This window comes from Rhinoderma darwinii, chromosome 4 (genome assembly GCF_050947455.1).
Source record: "Rhinoderma darwinii isolate aRhiDar2 chromosome 4, aRhiDar2.hap1, whole genome shotgun sequence".
NCBI classification, from domain to species: domain Eukaryota; kingdom Metazoa; phylum Chordata; class Amphibia; order Anura; family Rhinodermatidae; genus Rhinoderma; species Rhinoderma darwinii.
Window position 1 is genome coordinate 324,574,696 of NC_134690.1, and position 21,446 is coordinate 324,596,141.

Sequence of the window (21,446 nt, forward strand, 5' to 3'; positions counted from 1 at the left end):
AACGGTGTGGTAGGTCTCAAAACAGGGGTAGTTGCACAGGCCTGGATTTGAAGGGCACATGGGGCAGTAAAACCGGGAATCGCTCCTCCTTCCGTGTTTACTGCACACCCGGCATCTCTTTTGGGGGTATCTTTGGTTCACAGAGGCAGGGACGGGGTGAAGGAAGTGGCGCTCAGTGAGCCTTTTGACATCATCTGACTGGAAGGAGTCTCTAGGTGCGGGGGAGTCAAACAGGAGGTGCTCTATAATTTTCTCCTGATACTGGAGGAAACTGAGCGTTCCCTGGGTCTTTGTACAGCACATAGCTGTTGTAAGTGGCCATCTAGATAAGGTAGATCGCTACCTTTTTATACCAGGCCCTAGTTTTGCGCTTGACCAGGTACGGTTGTAGGACCTGGTCAGATAGATCGACTCCCCCCATGAACTTGTTATAGTCCACCACGCAGACCGGTTTCCTCTTATCAGAGGTAGCGCCCCTCTCTCTTACTGCCACTGTGGTGTCCTCGTGCACGGTGGATAGCATGTACACGTCCTTTTTGTCACTCCATTTGACAGCGAGCAACTGGTCACTTCCAAATGAGAGTGACGCACCCCTTTCTAGTCGCCTGGACACCAGTCGTTGAGGGAAGCCGACTCTATTTTTTCGTACCGTCCCACAGGCCCCTGTATTCGCAGCATGGAGGGACTTATACAGGGGGACACTGGTGTAGTAATTGTCGGTGTACACATGGTACCCTTTTTGTAGGAATGGCACCATGAGTTCCCAGACAATTTTCCCACTAATGCCAATATCCTCTGGGCATCCTGGGGGATTAAGGTGGCGGTCCCTGCCCTCATAAATGAAAAAGCCACAGGTGTAGCCCGTTGTGCTCTCGCACACCTTATAGAGTTTCACTCCGTATCGGGCTCTTTTGGAGGGGATGTATTGTCGAAACGATAGATGGCCCTTGAAGGACATAAGGGACTCATCTACCGCTAGTTTTTGGCCTGGGGTGTATAAATTTAAAAATGAGTCACTTAGGAGGGAGATTAGGGGTCTCAGTTTGTTGAGGCGATCATAGGCTGGGTCACTTCTTGGGGGGATTTGTGTATTGTCAGAAAAATGCATGAAACGGCATTAGAGTCTCATAGCGCGTTCGGGCCATAACGGCTGCAAATACAGGCGTGCTATGGATAGCGCTGGTAGCCCAATAGGAGCGGATAGAGGTTTTTTTTACTATCCCCATGTTTAGGGTAATTCCCCAAAAAATGTTTATTTCAGAAACTGTTGTGGGGATCCATCCTCTGGCATAGCAAGACCTGGGATTTTGGGTGCCAAATTGCCTGGCGTATAAATTCGTCGTCTGGACAATTAGTTCCAGGACCTGATCACCTATAAACAAATGAAAAAAATTATAGGGACTAAAATTTGAGACATCTGCGTTGATGCCTGGAGTCGCTGTAAATGGCAAAACTTGGGGGGAGAAAGCAATTGCAGGATCCCAAATTGCGGAAGGGACTGCAGTACTAGGCCCGTTTCCTGACGCTTCACCGCTGACCGCTGCGTCCACCACCATAGGGCTGGGGGGTCCAGTGGCAGAAGCAGAACTTGTGTCGCTTTCTGAGCCAAGTTCTGCTTCTGACGCAGTGTCCGTATCACTGCCGGAACCGCTAGAGCACAGCATGGCGTATGCCTGCTCTGCAGAGAACATTCTGCGGCTTCTGCGGTTCATGTTCACCACACTAATAATTGTTTTTTTTTTGTTTTTTTAGAAGACAAACAAAAAATCTGGGGTGATTACGTGTAATCTGGGGTGATTACTGGTAATCTGGGGTAATTACGGGTAATCTGGGGTAAATTACGGACAATATTCGGATAATATCGGAAAACACTGGCGAGTAAGTATGTGGTGTATTTTACAGTATAATACAGCACAAGATTTGTATAGTATTTCTCTCTCTCCTCTCACAGATCAACTACAGTGAGAGGAGGGAGGGAAAGAGCACAAATCTTGTGCTGTATTTTGAAAATATGGGACTATGGTCACTGTGATAGGTATATCACAGTGACCATCTGATCAGGGACCAATTATAACGGTCCCTGATCAGTTTCCATTTACAGGCAGAATAGCTGCCTTTCACTGACAGCGCATGCGTGCGCCATTTTTATATATTTTTTTCCGGCGGTTGGGGGGAGGGGGGGCACGATCGGAGGCCTAACAAATAGTTTTTTATCTCCTCTCACCAAGCATTCATGGTGAGAGGAGATAAAGTGTCAGATTTCAATGCTGCATTAATTGTAACGGCGATCGCCGGTATTCGTTGAATACCGGCGATCGCCGGTTTGGGGACCGCAAACAACGGTCCCCAGACTGTGCTCCAAGCCCTCAGCTACCTCTGGTAGCGGAGGGCAGGGAGCTATCCCTCTGCACGGCGCCGCAATCTTAATTAGATTGTGTGCGCATGCGCGGGCGCCATTTTTTTTCTCTTCCCGGCAGCTGCGGGAGGAGAAGAGAAGGGGGACACGATCGCGGGCATCGGAGGCCCTTCAGGTTAGTTTTTTATCTCCTCTCACCAAACATTCATGGTGAGAGGAGATAAAAATGTCCATTTTCCACCGCTGCACTAGTTGTAACGGCGGTCGCCGGTATTCGTTGAATACCGCCGATCGCCGGTTTGGGGACCGCAAACAACGGTCCCCAGAGTGTGCTCCAAGTCCTCAGCTACCTCCGGTAGCTGAGAGCAGGGAGCTATCTCCTTTCACGGTGACGCAATTTTATTCTGATGCAGCGCCGTGAAAAGGCGTATGTATCAGAATAAAGCCCGTTAGTGGCCGCCGTTAAAAGGCGTATTGGCGGTCACTAACGGGTTAATCCATCTGTCCAGGTTAGGTTTGGTTGATTTTAAGCGCTTGTTTCTTTTAGGAAACAATGAATCTAAGGCTGGGTTCACGCGACCTATTTTCAGGCGTAAACGAGGCGTATTATGCCTCGATTTACGCCTGAAAATACGGCTCCAATACATCGGCAAACATCTGCCCATTCATTTGAATGGGTTTGCCGACGTACTGTGCCGACGACCTGTAATTTACGCGTCGTCGTTTGACAGCTGTCAAAAGACGACGCGTAAAATGACTGCCTCGGCAAAGAAGTGCAGGACACTTCTTTGGACGTAATTTGAGCCGTTTTTAATTGAATCCAATGAAGAACAGCTCCAAATTACGGCCGTCAAAGACGCCTCGCAAAATGCGAGTACGAGTAATTTACGTCTGAAATGACGGAGCTGTTTTCTCCTGAAAACAGCTCCGTAATTTCAGCCGTAATGGTCGTTATCGTGTGCACATACCCTTACTCTAAGCGAAATACATCTCAAGACCACAGGACAGACCTAGGAATGGAGATTACATTCCTCATGAGAGGAAGACGCGTGCTAGAACACTGGAAGGGAGATTACCTTATTACTGGTTACAAATGAGGGAAAGCAGCAGGCGAACAAATCCATGTCATTGAGGAAACTGATGTACAGATCCAGGAGCTCCCCTATTCTCTTGATAGATGTCCAGTGGCGGACATATCACATGTTCTACCTGTGCAGCTGCATAGGGGCTTAGTACATTGCATGGAAGGGACTAAGACAGTGGCTCACAGTTATTATTGTATTGTTGGAGAGACACAACGTGGTGTGCCATGACAAACTATTGGAGAGCATGGGGGCCCATATACCCCTCTTGCACAGTGGCCCTAAACCGCCTGTGTCCACCCCTGGTTAAGACCAAGAGGAATATAACCTTTTAGTATAGGTAATTATGTGGGACCTCTTCCAGAGGTTCAGAAATAGATGGCATAAATATCTTAGGACCAAAGCAAAGTCATATTTTGTCACAGATCTGAGGATGGTAGATCTCATTCATGCTGACCGTTTAAGAACCCTTTTCACCAAGGGCTTTTATGAAAAGGATCCAACCCAATTAGCTGAAAATTTATTAAATTTAGACCTTTAAGGTCGATGGACTCAGTCCTTTTTTTAAAACCTTCCTGCAGGAGGTCTAGGATGTTGTTTATCCGCGGGTTGGAACTATCCACTCCTTGTGTGGAATACCAAGCTGAAAATATCCAAACAACCCTTGTGTAAGACTTTTTGGTAGATTCAGACTTTGACTATGAGCAGGTCTTCATAAATTTATCGGAGAGCCCTTTAAATTATAAAAGAGGTTGGTCAACCTTCAGGCTGTCAGGTTGAATCTCTTCAGTTCCTGGCAGAGTTGAGTTCTCTGAGACACCAAGTTCTGCATTGAGGCACTTTCCAGTAAAACCCTCGACTCCTCTGAATGAGTTTGAAAAATCATAACTTCTGGGTCCAGAACGTTATAATGGCTTTTAATGTGGCCTTGTCTTACTTGAATTTTCATCAATACCCAAGGAAACCGAATGGAAAATGTAAGCCAGCTAAGCCTGCCAGAGATGGACAGGCCATTCACTGCCAAGGGATTGTCCCCCTGATAAAGGTTAAAGAAATGTTTCCACCTTGGCGCTGAACCTGTTTGACATGAGATCGTTCTCTGGCCCTGCCCACATCCTGGAGATCTGCTTGAAGATCTCTAGATTCAGAGACAAGTATCCTGAGACTGCTAGACCTCGACTCAATTGGTCGGCAATGTTGCTGAGGGAGCCTTGAATATGTACAGCAGACTGATGGGTAGGTTCAACTCTGTCCATTTCAAGATCTTTCCCACTTCCCTGAGAAAGCGTTCTAAACGGGTGCACCCTGCTTGATGTTATGTTGTCCGACCTTACACGGACAGCTTTCCCCTGGATCTACAGAGCAAAGTAAAAGAGAGCACATGATATGGCTTTGAGTTCCTTCAGGATCAAGGACATAGATGGGACTCCTTGAGCCCCTGACTGTATATTCATCCAGGTGTGCTTCCAACTAGGGCTGGGCGATTATGACCTAAATGAAAATCACGATTAATTGACCATGTAACCTCGATTATGATTAATAAACAATTTTAAGGCCACACCCTTTATTGCATGCCACGCCATTAAATTAATGTAGATTCCCTAAGCATGTTGTATACTACTGTATATAATATACCACCTGACACTGCCCCTCACACAGTATAATGCCCCCATAGCTGCCCCCACACAGTATAATGCCCCAATAGTTCCTAATAAAGATAACCAGATACATACTCAGCTAACCCTGTTCCAACGACGAGTGGAGGAGATCCCTCTGCTCCTCCGTTCTATGCAGCTCAGCATGCATATTTTCAGATTCCGCTGGACTTCTGCCATATACCGTCGTTTCAGCGTTCTATTGATCCATGGCATTTTTAATGAATTAGCTATTTGAACTACTATAACAATACTTCATTACTATAATAATACCGCTAGGTTTTAACTTACTGGGATTTTTCGAGTTTTATCCACGTGCTTATTTTAACAATCCAGTTTCTGTTGCTAAATACAGTCTGGATGCTCAGTTGTTAGCGTTTGGCAGACACAATATTGGGCAGCCCCTTTTTAAGTACTGCCACAGTGCCCTCTCTAGGTACTGCCACAGTGCCCTCTGTAGAGAGTGACACACACACGCACACACACACGCACACACACACACACACACACACACACATACCCCCCCCCCTATAGCTGGCTCCCTCTAGGAGTGGAATCCCCAGCCAAATCGCTGCCGACGCTCTAGCCGGGGATTCCTCTGCTGGAGGAGCCCCTGTCGTCACTGTCCATATATGAATCTCTGTCTCTATCTGTGTCTCACTCTCTCTCTCTGTCTCTCTCTCTCTCTCTTCTCCATATATTTAGAGCCTTGGAGATTTCCAGAAATCAATGGAACCAGAGGTTCCCAGCCTGTCCTCCACACCGATACCCGTCAGGCCCAAATCTATGCAATGTCTGATATCCAATGAGTGCAGGCATGCCTAGCTAAGTGGAGATTTCGTTGCCAGGCTATAGGATAAGGCAACGTTCTCGAACCAGATGGGAGCCGAACCTAAAATCTTGTTGTTCGTAGCCATATGCGTAATCTATTGCGCCGCTGGACCTGCTTAGCAGAGTAGGCCCTTTTAAAGTGCACACACAAAGATTTGACCTGACCTCAGCAGGTACAATAGTAGGCCTGGACAATTCTGGCGATGGCTATACAAAACGTTGACGGGCCCCACGGCTTAAGTGTATTCCAGCCGTAGAAAACATGGATGTTTCCACTTCTGCCATCATAGCTTTTTTTTCAAACCTTGATTCACTTTGAAGGCTCTAGGGCCCCCTAGAAGTGGAGATTTGAGCTTCCCCCTGGTTAACATCCTGGTCCCCTGACCAGACGGACTTCAACAATATCTGTGTTCTTTCCATAGGAAAGCATATTATCCAAAAGTTTTTTCCCCATCTTTCTGCACATAATACCCAATAATGACAAAGTGAAAACAGAATGTTCGTAATCTTTTCTAATTTATTAAAAATTAAAAACTAAAAAATATTGCATTGACATAAGTATTCAGACCCTTTACTCTGTACTTAGTTGAAGCACCTTTGGCAGTGATAACCACCTCCAGTCTTCTTGGGTATGACGCCACAAAGTTTGCACACCGGGATTTGAGGATTTTCTGCCATTCTTTACTGATCCTCTTAAGCTCTGTCATTTTAGATGAGGACTGTCGGTGGACAGCCAATTTCAGGTCTCTCCAGAGATGTTCAAGTCAGGGCTCTGGCTGGGCAAATCAAGGACATTCACAGAGTTGTCCCTAAGCCACTCCTGTGCTGTCTTGGCTGTGTGCTTAGGCTCATTGTCTTGTTGGAAGGTGAACCTTCAGCCCAGTCTGAGATCCAGAGCACTTTGGATCAAGTTTTCATTAAGAATATCTCTGTACTTTTGCTCCCTTCATGTTTTCCTCCACCCTGACCAGTCTCCCTGTCCTAGCCGCTGAAAAACACCCTCACAGCATGATGCTGCCACCACCATGCTTCACTGTAGGGTTGGTATAAGGCAGATGATGAGCTGTCCCTGGTTGTTTCCAGACATGATGCTTTGAATTGAAGCCAAAAAGTTAAATCTTGGTTTCATCAGACTACAGAATCTGTGTTAAATCAAGTCCAGAGTCAACGCAGCGTCTACCAGGACATTTTAGAGCACTTCATGCTTCCCTCTGCTGACAAGCCTTATGGAGATGCTGATTTTGTTTTCCAGCGGGACTTGGCACCTGCCCACACTGCCAAAAGTACCAATACCTGGTGTAATAACCACAGTATCACTGTGCTTGATTGGCCAGAAAACTCGCCTGATCTAAACCCCATAGAGAATCTATGGGGTATTGTCAAGAGGAAGATGAGACCCCAGACCCAACAATGCAGACGAGCTGAAGGCTGCTATCAAAGCAACCTGGGCTTCCATAACACCTCAGCAGTGCCACAGGCTGATCGCCTCCATGCCACGCCGGATTGATGCAGTAATTCATGCAAAAGGAGCCCCAACCAAGAATTGAGTGCGTATACCGTACATACTTTTCAGTAGGCCTACATTTCGGTATTAAAAATCTATTTTGAAACTTGGCTTATATAGCATTCTAATTTTCTGAGACACTAAATTTTGGGCTTTCATTAACTGTTCGCCATAATCATCAACATTAAAAGAAAATAATGCTGGAAATAGATCACACTGATGTGTTTACATTTTTGAATTAAATTACTGAAATTAGCTTTTTTGATATTCTAATTCAATGAGAAGGACTAGTAGGTTAAGAAAGTGTAGTTTGTAATTGGATTGAGAATGGTCTCAAGGACCATATGCAGAGAGTTGTGGTCAATGATTCCTACGCTGAATGGTCCCCGGTTATAAGTGGTGTACCCCAGGGTTCAGTGCTGGGACCACTATTATTCAACTTATTTATTAATGATATAGAGGATGGGATTAATAGCACTATTTCTATTTTTGCAGATGACACCAAGCTATGTAGTATAGTTCAGTCTATGGAAGATGTTCGTAAATTGCAAGATGATTTGAACACACTAAGTGTTTGGGCATCCACTTGGCAAATTAAAGGAACAGTGTCATCACAATTTTTTTTTTAATATGTTAAAGATGTTAGTGCTTTATTAAAAACGTTTGGATTAATTTGTGTGTTTGTGTGTTACTTTTTCTTATTTTTACACTTTTTCTTCCCTATGGGGGCTGCCATTTTTTTTTCCATTTCTGTATGTGTCGATTAACGACACATACAGACATGGAATACGGCAGCCACAGTCCCATAGGGACTGCGAACGGGTCCCGTCCCATCCACTTCTGTGTACGCCGTCTGTGTGGGAACTGCGCATGCTCCGCTCCCACACAGTCCAATTTGAAATGCGCGCCGTCCGGCGCCATTTTCCTGTGGACCGGAAGTCGCGGCCGGGCAGCAAGATTACTACTTCCGGTCGCGGCTTCCGGACTTGTGCACTTGGACCAGCGGCAGCAGACGGAGCGGACGGGCCGGAGGGAGCCGCGGTGGCAGGAGCAGGTAAGAGATTTCTATGTATGTTCGTGTTTGTGTGTGTTTACTACTGTATGTAAACCTACAATGTGTGTTAGCTCAAAAAATGGCGACACACAGTGTAGGAGGTTAGACCGTTCAAACCCCTCGTTTATCCCGGCACTAGCCAGGATAAAGGAGGGGGGATTCTCAGAGCTCACTAGAGAGAGTGCTTTTTTCCCAATTTTGCAGCAAAAAGCAATGTGGTTGCTTTACCACATGCAATGCTGTAATTTTGGGAATAGCTCCATCTTGTGACCAGCAATGGGAAATATTATAAATTAGAATCTAATTTATAATATTTCCTGACTCGTGAAAAAAATTAAAAAAATTTGAACAATGTTTAATCACCTACACACTAAATGTTTAATTAAAAAAAACAACATGTTTTGCTGGCAACACATTCCCTTTAAGTTTAATGTAGATAAATGTAAAGTTATGCATCTGGGTACCAACAACCTGCATGCATCATATGTCCTAGGGGGAGCTACACTGGGGGAGTCACTTGTTGAGAAGGACCTGGGTGTACTTGTAGATTATAAACTAAATAACAGCATGTAATGTCAATCAGCTTTTTCAAAGGTCAGCAAGATATTGTCGTGTATTAAAAGAGGCATGGACTCGCGGGACAGGGATGTACTATTACCACTTTACAAAGCATTAGTGAGGCCTCATCTAGAATATGCAGTTCAGTTCTGGGTTCCAGTTCATAGAAAGGATGCCCTGGAGTTGGGAAAAATACAAAGAAGAGCAACAAAGTTAATAAGGGGTATGGAGAATCTAAGTTATGAGGAAAGCTTACAAATAATTAAACCTATTTCGCTTTGAAAAGAGATGACATGATTAACTTAGAAATATATATTTTTTAAACTCGTTTTATTGAAAAGTAAATAAAGTTGATCACAGTATGGAATTAGAAAAGTGAATGGACAACAATGTCCTATAAATTTTGCGACCAAGCACTCACAGGTGCTGAAAATATAATTACTATATTATCACATCATACAAACTGTACTATGTGAGCAATGGTACCACAGACATTAAAAGTAACAATCTGAGCATACATATCAAAAGACTTTTACAAGTGTGTACATATGCAAGAGGCCCGAGACACCCACTACCACCATAACAATCTGCAGCTATCGTCTCACACCCTCCACCAACGCTTCCACTACCAGCCCCAGCTCTCTGGAGGAATAATTAGTGTCTGAAGATCCGCACCACAAGTCCCAAATTTTATGAAATTTGTCAAGGTGATTTCTGTGTTTGAATATGACACGTTCATATGATACAGTAGAGTTAACCATATTTTTCCAAACTGTAACTGTAGGAGGCCGCCCATCCATTCATCGCATTGAGATACCTTTACGAGCTAAGAATAAAGTCTCTTGTCTAAAGATTCTGGTATAATATGGCCACTGTTCTTCCTCCATTATGCCAAACAAACAAACAAACAAACAAACAGTTCTGGAGAGCTTATAATAGGGGAAGGTAATATCAAGTTAAGGGATCCAACAACTTCTGCCCAATATGTTTTGATGCGAGGACACATCCACACCATATGCCAAAAGTCTGCAGGAGCATAAGAACATTTAGGGCAGGAAGGTTCAGAGATACAATGCACTTTAAATAATCTTACCAGTGTCGGGTAAGCTTGATTAATATAGTATAGTTGAATGAGCTTATTGTTGGCCGCCGGCGACACATGTAAGTGAGATTGCAATATGTCCACAATATTCCCTTCAGTAAGTGATGGGATCAGTTGGGACCATTTAGAAGTGCTTGGCAGCGGGGCTGCTGAAGCCTTTTTGTCAAGCAGGTGAGCATACAGGGTGGGCCATTTATATGGATGCACCTAAATAAAATGGGAATGGTTGGGGATATTAACTTCCTGTTTGTGGCACATTAGTATATGGGAGGGGGGAAACTTTTCAAGCTGGGTGTTGACCGTGGTGGCCATTTTGAAGTCGGCCATTTTGTATCCAACTTTAGTTTTTCAATGGGAAGAGGGTCATGTGACCCATCAAACTTATCGAGAACTTCACAAGAAAAACAATGGTGTGCTTGGTTTTAACGTTACTTTATTCTTTCATGAGTTATTTACAAGCTTCTCTTTGTTTACAGCCATTGACATGTCGCAGAGGTTAACACGTGAGGAGCGGATAGAAATTGTGTTGATGTCTGGTGAACGCAGTACCCGAGTCATTGCAGCAGATTTCAATGCAAGACACCCTACGAGACCACCCATCTCCCATGCTACAGTTTGCAAACTGCTTGCCAAGTTTCGTGAAACTGGTTCAGTGTTGGATTTGCCCAAATGTGGACGCATGAAAACTGTCACTAATGAAGAAACATCAGTGGCTGTCCTAGCTTCATTCAGCAAGAGCCCGCAGCGTAGCACTCGCCGCATGTCACTGGAGAGTGGCATCAGTCGAACATCCCTTCGGCGGATATTAGCTACTCACAAATGGCACCCTTACAAACTCCAGCTGCTGCAGCATCTCAACGAGGATGACCCAGATCGGCGCACTGAATTTGCAGAATGGACAAAACAAAAATTGGAACAGGACCCTCAGTTTACACAGAACATTTTGTTCAGTGATGAGGCAAACTTTTATGTGAATGGTGAAGTTAACAAACAAAACCACCGCTATTGGTCTGACACTAACCCACATTGGATAGATCCCTCCAAGACTGTTGGAACACAAAAATTGATGGTATGGTGTGGTATATGGGGTACAAAGATAGTGGGGCCATTCTTCATCAAACCTCAAGGCCACGGGATATCTGAAATTGCTACATGATGATGTGTTTCCCTCTTTATGCACTGAAGCTGGCACGTTCCCTGAGTTTTTCCAGCAAGATGGTGCACCACCACATTATGGGTGTCAGGTCCGAGCATTCCTAGATGAACAGTTTCCTGGAAAGTGGATTGGTCGTCGTGGGCCAGTTGAATGGCCCCCTAGGTCTCCCGATCTGACCCCCTTAGACTTTTATCTTTGGGGTCATCTGAAGGCAATTGTCTATGCTGTGAAGATACGAGATGTGCAGCAACTGAAACTACGGATACTGGAAGCCTGTGCTAGCATTTCTTCTGTGGTGTTGCTATCAGTGTGTGAAGAGTGGGAGAAGAGGGTTGACAATCCAACACAATGAGCGGCACTTTGAACACATTTTATAAGTGGTCAGAAACTTGTAAATAACTCATGAAAGAATAAAGTAACGTTAAAACCAAGCACACCATTGTTTTTCTTGTGAAATTCTCGATAAGTTTGATGTGTCACATGACCCTCTTCCCATTGAAAAAACTAAAGTTGGATACAAAATGGCCGACTTCAAAATGGCCGCCATGGTCAACACCCAGCTTTTAAAGTTTCCCCCCTCCCATATACTAATGTGCCACAAACAGGAAGTTAATATCACCAACCATTCCCATTTTATTTAGGTGTATCCATATAAATGGCCCACCCTGTAGATGGTAGAGATCAGCCCCTTAGGACCTTGAGATCTGACCACCCCGATGAGAGGATATGAGGAGATGGGCTGGCGAGGTTCCGGAAACTGTAGTAAGTAGATGGCGCAATTATTGGTATTTGAAGAAGTGTTGTCTCGGAATGTGAAATCTTTCCTGCATTTGTTCTAAGGATAGGAAGACATCGTTATCATAGACATTTTTAAGCACCTGTATACCCGCATCTATCCAATACGCGGCATCCGGATAGGTGTATAATGATCCCAAGGTAACATTGTGCCATAATGGATTTTCCGCATGGATTGTAGATGAACCGGAGATGCCCACAGCCGCTTTCCACGCTCCCCTGATCGATCAATAAATAGGCAGCAAAGAGATCCCAGGAATTCCGTGGTGAAACAAGACAGGCAGTAATGATTCATGTGCGGAGTATTCCAATAATATTCCCTCAGTTCCAGGGGGACGACTTGCTTGTGTCCAGGGGCCCAAATATTTGAGTTGGCCAGCTAAATAGTTTAGGTAAATATCTGGAAGAGCAATACCAGCCATTTCTTTTGGGCGTTGCAATTTTTGTATGGCCAGTTTAAACGTATAAATATATTAATGCCACATACAAAAAATATGGTGAAATCCTGTTCCATGTAAAACCCCTCAAAAAACAAGGGGGCACTCCCTCCATCTGGAAAAAAAAAGGTTCAACCTGCAGAGGCGACAAGCCTTCTTTACTGTGAGAACTGTGAATCTATGGAATAGTCGAACGCAGGAGCTGGACACCGTAGATACAGTACATGGCTTTAAAAAAGGCTTAGATAATTTCCTAGAACAAAAAAATATTAGCTCCTATGTGCAGAAACTTTTCCCTTCCCTTTCCCATTCCCTGGTTGAACTTGATGGACATGTCTTTTTTCAACCGTACTAACTATGTAACTGGGACTGCTTAGAGGGGAGGAAAAGGGTAAGGTGCATTAGTGCAACACCAAGCTAAGGTTGGGTTCACGTCTGCGCTGGTGTGCTCCGCTGTTCTGCTCCGCCAGGGGAGCAGGAGAAGGGAATGACGGAACCAGCGGAACCCATTGACTTGAATAGGTTCTGTTGGCTTTCCGTCGGGGTGTCCGTGCTTTCACCAGACACAATAGCGCAGCATGCTGTGCTATTGACTCCGGCAAAACCTCCGGATCTGCGACGGAGGCACCCAACGGAGCCTCCAACGCAGATGTGAACATAGCCTAAAACATACAAGATTAGACTGGAACAGTAGCTTCACAGATTGCATAGTGTTAAGAAAACACCCTTGTACACGTCCCAGTTCAATCTAGGAAGTCCAGCATAATAAATTATAAAAGAAACATAAGGCAAAAAAGCAGAGCAAAGGATCGAGCCAAGTCCACACACAAGGTAGAAGGGGCTAGACATCCTTTTATAGGGTCAGGCGGCTCTAGTTAATTTGTTTTTAATTAGATTAATTAAAAATTCCATCTGTCCTACTAGCACACAGGGGCAGAAATACCCCATTGTTGTGCTGTTCTTGCTGTCAAAAATATTGTAAAGCTTGAACAGAGCCGTATAATATTAGAAACCAATCCAAAAACAACAAAGGAATCTTCTAATTGCAACACATTATCTTATATCTTTTTGTTTTCTATTGATGGCTGTAGAATTTCTTCGTGCTGGGCCTCTAAAAACAAAAAATTTAACTGCTTAAATTATATAAATGGCTACTAAAGTCTATAGTCTTCTCACTGGATTTCCATAAAATGTCCCCTGTTATCTGTTTTGTATTCGTGTCTGGAAAACTGCTTACCTATATATTCTATAATGTTGCTGTTATCTGATGACTGTGCAAGGATCTATAAAATCTATAAGGGGTGTACCTGCCGATTTTTGCATTATCAACAAACCACATGACAACCAGACTTTAATTTTCCCACAAAATATTGTAGTGGGAGCCAAATCTAATTAACAAAACATTACAGCACATTACAAACTTACTCTAACCGGTACCCAGTGGCCCCTGGGATATGCCATGGAGCCTGTCCCAATTGTCACCTATGGACAGTACCGAGCCATGTCTGCCACGCTGTTGCCATCTTATAGCTGTTCAACCAGGGTAAAGTGTTGCAAGACCCCCAACACACAATACACAATGGGTGGGACTTCCCCAGGGTAATCTAGTTAAATTCTGTCTCATCTCATGAAGTCCTACCCCTTACCCAATCTCTGTTTACCGTTTTTTTTTTGTTTGTTTTGTTTTTTCGAAAAACATCTACTTTATCCTCTTAAACAATTGCCTCCCCAGACATCCTGGAGTCAGTGAGCATGTGGCCAGTGCCATTTTATCTTACCCAGAATACATGCTCACTGCTTCCATCATGCCCAGGTACTAACTAATACCTGTTGTCATGACCCCCTTACTCTTTCTCATAGAGACCCCCCCCCCCCTTAATTAGTTGCCCAAAGTCAGTGAAAATGCTGTGTAGTTTCTAGTAATTTTGTAGGAGGCAAACTAAACAAGACAAGTGTCACTGATTTACAGGCATCATATGAGACAGGTAAAACAATGAAGTGTAGGTCCACCTTTTGTGAAAAGCATAGTGCCACCGGTCCAGATCTGATTTGGGCTGGGTCCCTTTGTTCCTGTGAGGGGAAAGCTTAGACTTTAGTGAATTGTATGGCAACCGTTTGGAGAATGAGGGAACCTGGACCCTTAGGAGGGATCTACATGGGATTACATACATCCCTGTAGTCTTTTCATGTTAAGGTCAGGTAGTTTTGGCGGAAAGTTTTCCCGCCGGCAACAAGGCAGACTAAGTAGTCTGCCTGGAGATATCAGTCATTGGGCCACAACTGTGGCCTATGTGATAGTTTGGGCCATAGCGACAGTCAGGGATTTGGAAAAGAGTTGTGGTCAGGTGACTAGTAAGGGTAGATATAAAACAGGAATGTGCGGTGGTCTTGGCATATTAATGGAAGAAGTGACACTGCACCCCCCCCCCATATTATTCAATATTTAATAGTCTGTATTGTAACAGCGTTTTGTTGAAAGGGGTTCCGCAATATGAGTGGACATATATGATTTGTGGTAGGCTTGAGCTTATGGCTAAGCCAGTTTTTAAAGGGGTTGTCCACTACTAGACAACTGATGACCTATCCACCGTGTAGATCATCAGTATATGATCTGTGGGGGTCTGAGACCCGGACCCCGCACCTATCAGCTGCTCTGGTGCCTCTGGGCACAGGATGTCCATGCCGGAAGCAGTAGGCTCCGGCCATGACATAGCGGCTGAGCGGCAGTACCGAGCTGATCGTGCGGGGTCCCACAGATCATATTCTGATGACCTATCCACCGGATTGGTTATCAGTAATCAGTTATCCGGTAGTCGACAACCCCGTTAATATTGAATAAGTTTAAAAGTTCTATTATTTTTATGCGTTAATGTTTTTATGGTAACTTTAATAAAAGTCCGTGGACAAAATTATTTACCACCATTCCAGTGTTGTGTCCCTTTATTTGTGTTTTTAAAGTATTGTTATAGGATTTTGTTAAAATTAGTATGTTTTGTAATCTCAAGTTCTTTCTTTTTTATCATGTCCATGTGGACAAAATGTATTTTTATTTGGTGTGGAAGAACTTGACTGGCATGCACACAGCCCCGACCATCAAACATCATTGGTTTGAATATGAATGGAACCAGCAAGTCACTCGTTATTGCAAAATGCAAAAGCCTGATATCACTAATGCTTTGAGGCCGCAAATCCATGAAGTCGATCCAGTGGAATGCCTTCCTAGAAAAATGGCGGCTGTTACACCATCAAAGGGAGGACTATCTTCATAATATTCCCCATGGTTTCAGAGTTCGCACATGTGATTGGGATGTTCAGGTGTCCACATACTTTTGGCCATGAGATGTTTATTAAATTTAGTGTTTTGCAAATATTCCATGTCCTTTATATATTTGTACTTTGGTATAAGGGTTAGTAGTCGTGTATTTCAGTGTGGTGAAGCCTGTGTTGGGGAATGACGTAACAAGATTTCTGGAGTATAAACTTCATTGGTGTCTACTGATACATGACATGTGTTTGTTCCAACCTGTACTGTAAAATCACATTCCTGTTTGCACAATAGTTCATTTTGCAGACTCTATTTTCTCAGGAATAAAGCAGGAAAAAACAACTTATTGTAACATTTTATTGACCTATTATTATAGTTTGCCTTTACAGAGAAAACAATCTAACCCACCAATCTGTCACATCTTTGCCACTGGTCAGTCTTCGAGTAGTAAACACCATACTTTTCCTATCTAACTCTTTCTGTAGATTTTCTTTGGGGCTTTCAGTGCATTGAAAGCAGCAGTTACTGTTGTTAAGGTTAAGCTGAGTAAGTGTTATTTATGTTCTTGATGCTTTCTATTGATCTGTGCGGCAGGTCCACGGTGTATTATAGCTATTATTTATTGCCAAGGAGCTACAATATTTTTTACTTTATGTCCATTTATATAAAGACAGATAAAAAGGTGCTTTGCAGTTCCAACAGACAAAGTGAAATACGTTCCACAAAGAGGCAAATAAAAACTGCTGTCTAATTAGTATGGCAGACGTGTTGCGCTACTGTCCACCTAACAAAATGTAAAATAAGAATGGAGCCAGACAAGATATTTCACCAGTAAGACCAATACCTGGATGAACAGCCTGTCCTGCAGGTTGCACCATCTATAAATTTGGATCTCCAGAAACTGTGGAAGGTGGATTTTCTATAGTCTCAAGTGTGTTGTCTCATTGTTTATTCAGGGTTGTATATTCTGAAGAAATATAGGATAGCAGCATGTATATATGAATGTGTCCTATAGCCTTAGGTACATTAAAGTGATAATATATAGCCATTTAGAAAAACACATGCTGCCATTTTTATAAACCAGCTTTTCTAGAAGCAGCTTGGCCAGGCTTAACCCCTTAATGACACGGCCAATTTTGAGAACATTTTTTTAAATATTTCCCTCTTTGCATCCCGACGCTCATAACTTTTTTTATTTTTTGTACGACATTTTGTTTTCTTGCGGTTGTACTTTATGTAGGTACCATTTTTGGTACAAATACATTATCGTTTAATTTATATAAATTTTTATTTTGGCGAAAATGCAGAAAAAAATGCAGTTTTGCTGCAGTTTTAATATATATTTATTTTTTTACACCATACACCGATCATCATAAATAATGTTATACATTTGTTGTACAGGTTGTTACGGTAGTGGCGATACAAATTATGTCTATTTCATGTTTTGGGACTTATATTTTAAAATGTTTATTTATTATAAAAAAATGTGTGTTTCTGTGTACGGATTGTACACAGGCAGTTGTTAGGGCATACCTCAGTATGCCCTAACAGGAAATATGTTCAGACAACCCTGGGGTCCTTCAATGGACCCTGGGCTGTCTGGCCGTACAAGTTATGGGCTTTGATCGTGTCACAGATATTTTCTGTGACGCGATCAAAGTGCAGTTCCCCCTCCTTGAATGCCGATCAGCTTTTATCATGGCATTCAAGGGGTTAGCGGCGGAGAGAGGATGTTTCTCTTCTCTCCGCTGTTAGAGCGGGGCCGTGGCTGTGTATTACAGCCGTTGCCCCGCTCTCGATCACGACGGCTGTCACACAGGACGAGAATGCTTATCCTAATGCTCGAAGTACCCGCTGCTCAGGACGAGCATTCTCGTCTTGTGTCGGCAACAGGTTGAGGAGAAACAGTCATGTTCCTAAAAAATTTAATCTGGCTTCATATCTTTATAGCTGGCTACTCCCAGATTTTTATTTTTGTAGGTGCCCTGTTCTTCCACCAATCCTCCCCTGTTCCACAGCAATCCGCCCGTTCATCTCGAATGGATGATATGATAATTTTTTAATAAATCGATAACTGGGCAATCTTCAGCGTTAACTGGGCATGATGTTCAATTGGGAACGTAAAAAACACCAACAGAATTTAACTTCTTGCGCTAGTCTGATATGGTGGAAGTCCATTTTTGTCCTACTTATAATTTAATCATGATATAATTAAACAATGATGCAATTTGTTTGTCACAGTGACGGGCATTTTGTTTGGCACACTAGTGATAAATTATCCTGCCTTTTTCAATCAGGTTGAGCTTATAGAGACTCTACTATGTCAGCTGCAATGTCATTTTGGCCTCGTATGTGGGCTCCTAATACAATCTACACGTTTTCTTTATTTTATTGCTACTTTTGTGTTTTTTTAGTCCCATTTGTCCGGTTAAGTACACACAAATATTGTGAACATGTTACATCTATAGTCAACAATCCGTCCAATTCTATGCTGAGCCTATATTTGTTCTCATATGACAGAATAAACCAAATAAAAACACCTTTTACATCAAGTTCCAATAACACTTCGCATATTTATTCCTTCTTTTTGTGTAGGTGATGGGATTGTTGAACCGATTCCACTGAATATTAAAACAGGTAAGTTCCAAAGCATCCTTCTTTACTTTTTTTCCATTTGCATGGCCACTCATGAGATCAAAATGTGATCAGACAACAATATGTAGACAATTTATATGAAATCTCTAAGGTTCTGTTCACATCTGCGTCAGACGCAGATCCGGCAGGGTTTACCGGAGACAATCGTGAAGCATGCTGTGCTATTGTGTCAGGTAAAATCACGGACACCCCGGCGGAACCCATTAAAGTCAATAGGTTCCCTTGGCAAATGACGGTGTCTGTTGTGCAATGGAACTGTTGGCTCCATTATTCCCTTGTTCTGCTCCTCGGATGGAGCAGAACAACGCAGATGTGACCATAGCCTAAGAGCTTTGTATAACTTTTCATTATACAGAAAATAACATTTATTTGCTGAAACTGGAATATTCCTCTTTAAATCCCACATTGTCCCATTGTTTCTCTATTGACTTCAGTGACAAAAAACTGCAATAAAATGCCCTTTCCTTGAGAATATTTTTTTTTTCTTCCAAAATTGCATGTGCAGTTTATGGTAATATATATATATTTTTGATCCTGGCTTTTTATGTAATATCTGTGTTGGGCTTTCTGACTTAGGCCACGTTCATGCTGATTTCGCATTGAAAGTCTGCAACAAAATTACAGTACAATATTAGGAATTGTGGTGTTCAAGACCCCATTAACAATAGCGGAATAAATCTGTGCGGATATTATGTTGCGGATTTGCACCATATTTCTGTGGCCAATTTCACACTTTGCAGTGCAAAGGTTAAAACTCGCACCAAATCCGAAGCAAAATCAACATGCAACGCGTGGTTTTTACTGGATATTTGCATCCAATTCCACTGAAGTCTGAAAGTAGTCTTATAAGGAAAGGTAATGGCACCAATTATTTATTTTCTGACTAGTGGGAACTATTAATTGTTATGTGAATTTCCTCTATCATCTTAAGGAGCTGACATTTAATTTTGTATTTTATTTTTTAACCCCTTCCCGCTCCTTGACGTACTATTACGTCATGGCAGCTGTATCGTTCGCGCTCCATGCCGTAATAGTACGTCTCGGGAGTAACGGCCGTTTCGGCCGTCCTCCCGACACATACAGGAGCTGTGACGCTGCTGTCTTGTTCAGCAGCTGTCACAGCTCCTACAGCGGGGACCGATCGCTGTGTCCCCGCTGATTAACCCCTTAAAAGCCGCGTTCTATAGAGATCGCGGCTTTTTAGGGGTTAAGCTGCCATCGCCGGCCTGCTACGCGATAGCGGCCGGCGATGGTGACTATGGCAACCGGACACCAAACAATGGCGTCCGGCTATGCCATAGACGGAAGCCTAGTGGGTCCTGACAACGTCAGGACCCACTATGCTTGCTGTCAGTGAGTAGCTGACAGTTCTAATACACTGCACTACGCATGTAGTGCAGTGTATTAGAATAGCGATCAGGGCCTCCTGCCCTCAAGTCCCCTAGTGGGACAAAGTAATAAAGTTAAAAAAAAGTTAAAAAAAGATGTGTAAAAATAAGAAAATAAAAGTTTTAAAAGTAATAAAAGTAAAAGTCCCACTTTTTCCCTTATCAGTCCTTTATTATTAATAAAAATATATAAACAAACAAATAAACTATACATAATTGGTATCGCCGCGTCCGTAACGGCCTGAACTACAAAATTATTTTGTTATTTATCCCGCACGGTGAACGCCGTAAAAAAAAATATTAATAAACCGTACCACAATCACAATTGTTTGGTCACTTCACCTCCCAAAAAATGGAATAAAAAGAGATCAAAAAGTCGCATGTACCTAAAAATGCTACTGATGGAAAATACAGTTCGTTACGCAAAAAATAAGTCCTCGCACGGCTTTATTGATTGAAAAATAAAAACGTTATGGCTCTTAGAATAAGGTAACACAAAAAGTGAATGATTGTTTACAAAACGTATTTTATTGTGCAAACGCCATAAGACATAAAAAAAAACTATAAACATCTGGTATCGCCGTAATCGTATCGCCCCGCAGAATAAAGTGAATATGTCATTTATAGCGCACGGTGAACGCTGTAAAAAAAAAAGTATACAAAAACAATAGTAGAATTGCTGTTTATTAGTCACCACGCCACCTAAAAATAGAATAAAAACTGATCAAAAAGCCGCATGCACCCCATGAAAACTACAATGGATTCCTCAAGGGGTCTAGTTTCCAAATTGGGGTCACTTTTGGGGGGTTTCCAATGTTTTGGCACCACAAGACCTCTTCAAACCGGACATGGTGCCTAATAAAAAGGAGGGCTCAAAATCCACTAGGTGCTCCTTTGCTTCGGAGGCCGGTGCTTCAGTCATTACCGCCCGAGGGCCACATGTGGGATATTTCTCTAAACTGCAGAATCTGGGCAATACGTATTAATTTGTGTTTCTCTGATAAATCCTTTTGTGTTATAAAAAAAATGGTATAAAAAGAGTAAATTTCACCTCTACTTTGCTCTAAATTCCTGTGAAACACCTAAAGGGTTCATAAACTTTCTAAATGCTGTTGTGAATACTTTGAGGGGTCTAGTTTCTAAAATGGGGTGTTTGATAGGGGTTTCTAATATATGGGCCCCTCAAAGCAACTTCAGAAATGAACTGGAACCTAAAAAAATAAATAAATGAGGCAATACTTCGCTTCTTACATTATACTGATAATGAGCCGTGCCCACTCCGAGATGACCCCAGTTTTGACCGTTTGTATAAACGGAGACCCCTATTAGACCGTTCCAGTGCCCGGTTTTCCCAAGCATACACCCCCGAGAAGTGTTTTTCTATTGATGAGTCCCTGGTACATTTTAAAGGGAGGGTTCAATTCCGCCAGTACCTGCCAGGTAAGAGGGCAAGGTATGGCGTGAAGATGTATAAGCTGTGCGAGAGTGCATCAGGGTATACCTACAGGTTTAGGATATATGAAGGAAAGGCCACCCCCAAACCAGACTGCATCCTGGACTACAATAGGTACATGGGAGGGATGGACTTGTCAAACCAAGTCCTGAAGC

The 21,446-nt window shown here is 43.0% G+C and overlaps 1 protein-coding gene across 1 annotated transcript in view; it reads left to right on the forward strand.

The window, feature by feature from the left end:
* Positions 1-21,446, forward strand: part of GPATCH11 (G-patch domain containing 11) — a 51,030-nt gene that overhangs the window by 6,298 nt on the left and 23,286 nt on the right. Inside the window, exon 3 of the mRNA XM_075862813.1 lies at positions 18,391-18,432. Coding sequence (XP_075718928.1) covers positions 18,391-18,432 — 42 coding nt within the window. The remainder of the gene's footprint in view (positions 1-18,390; positions 18,433-21,446) is intronic.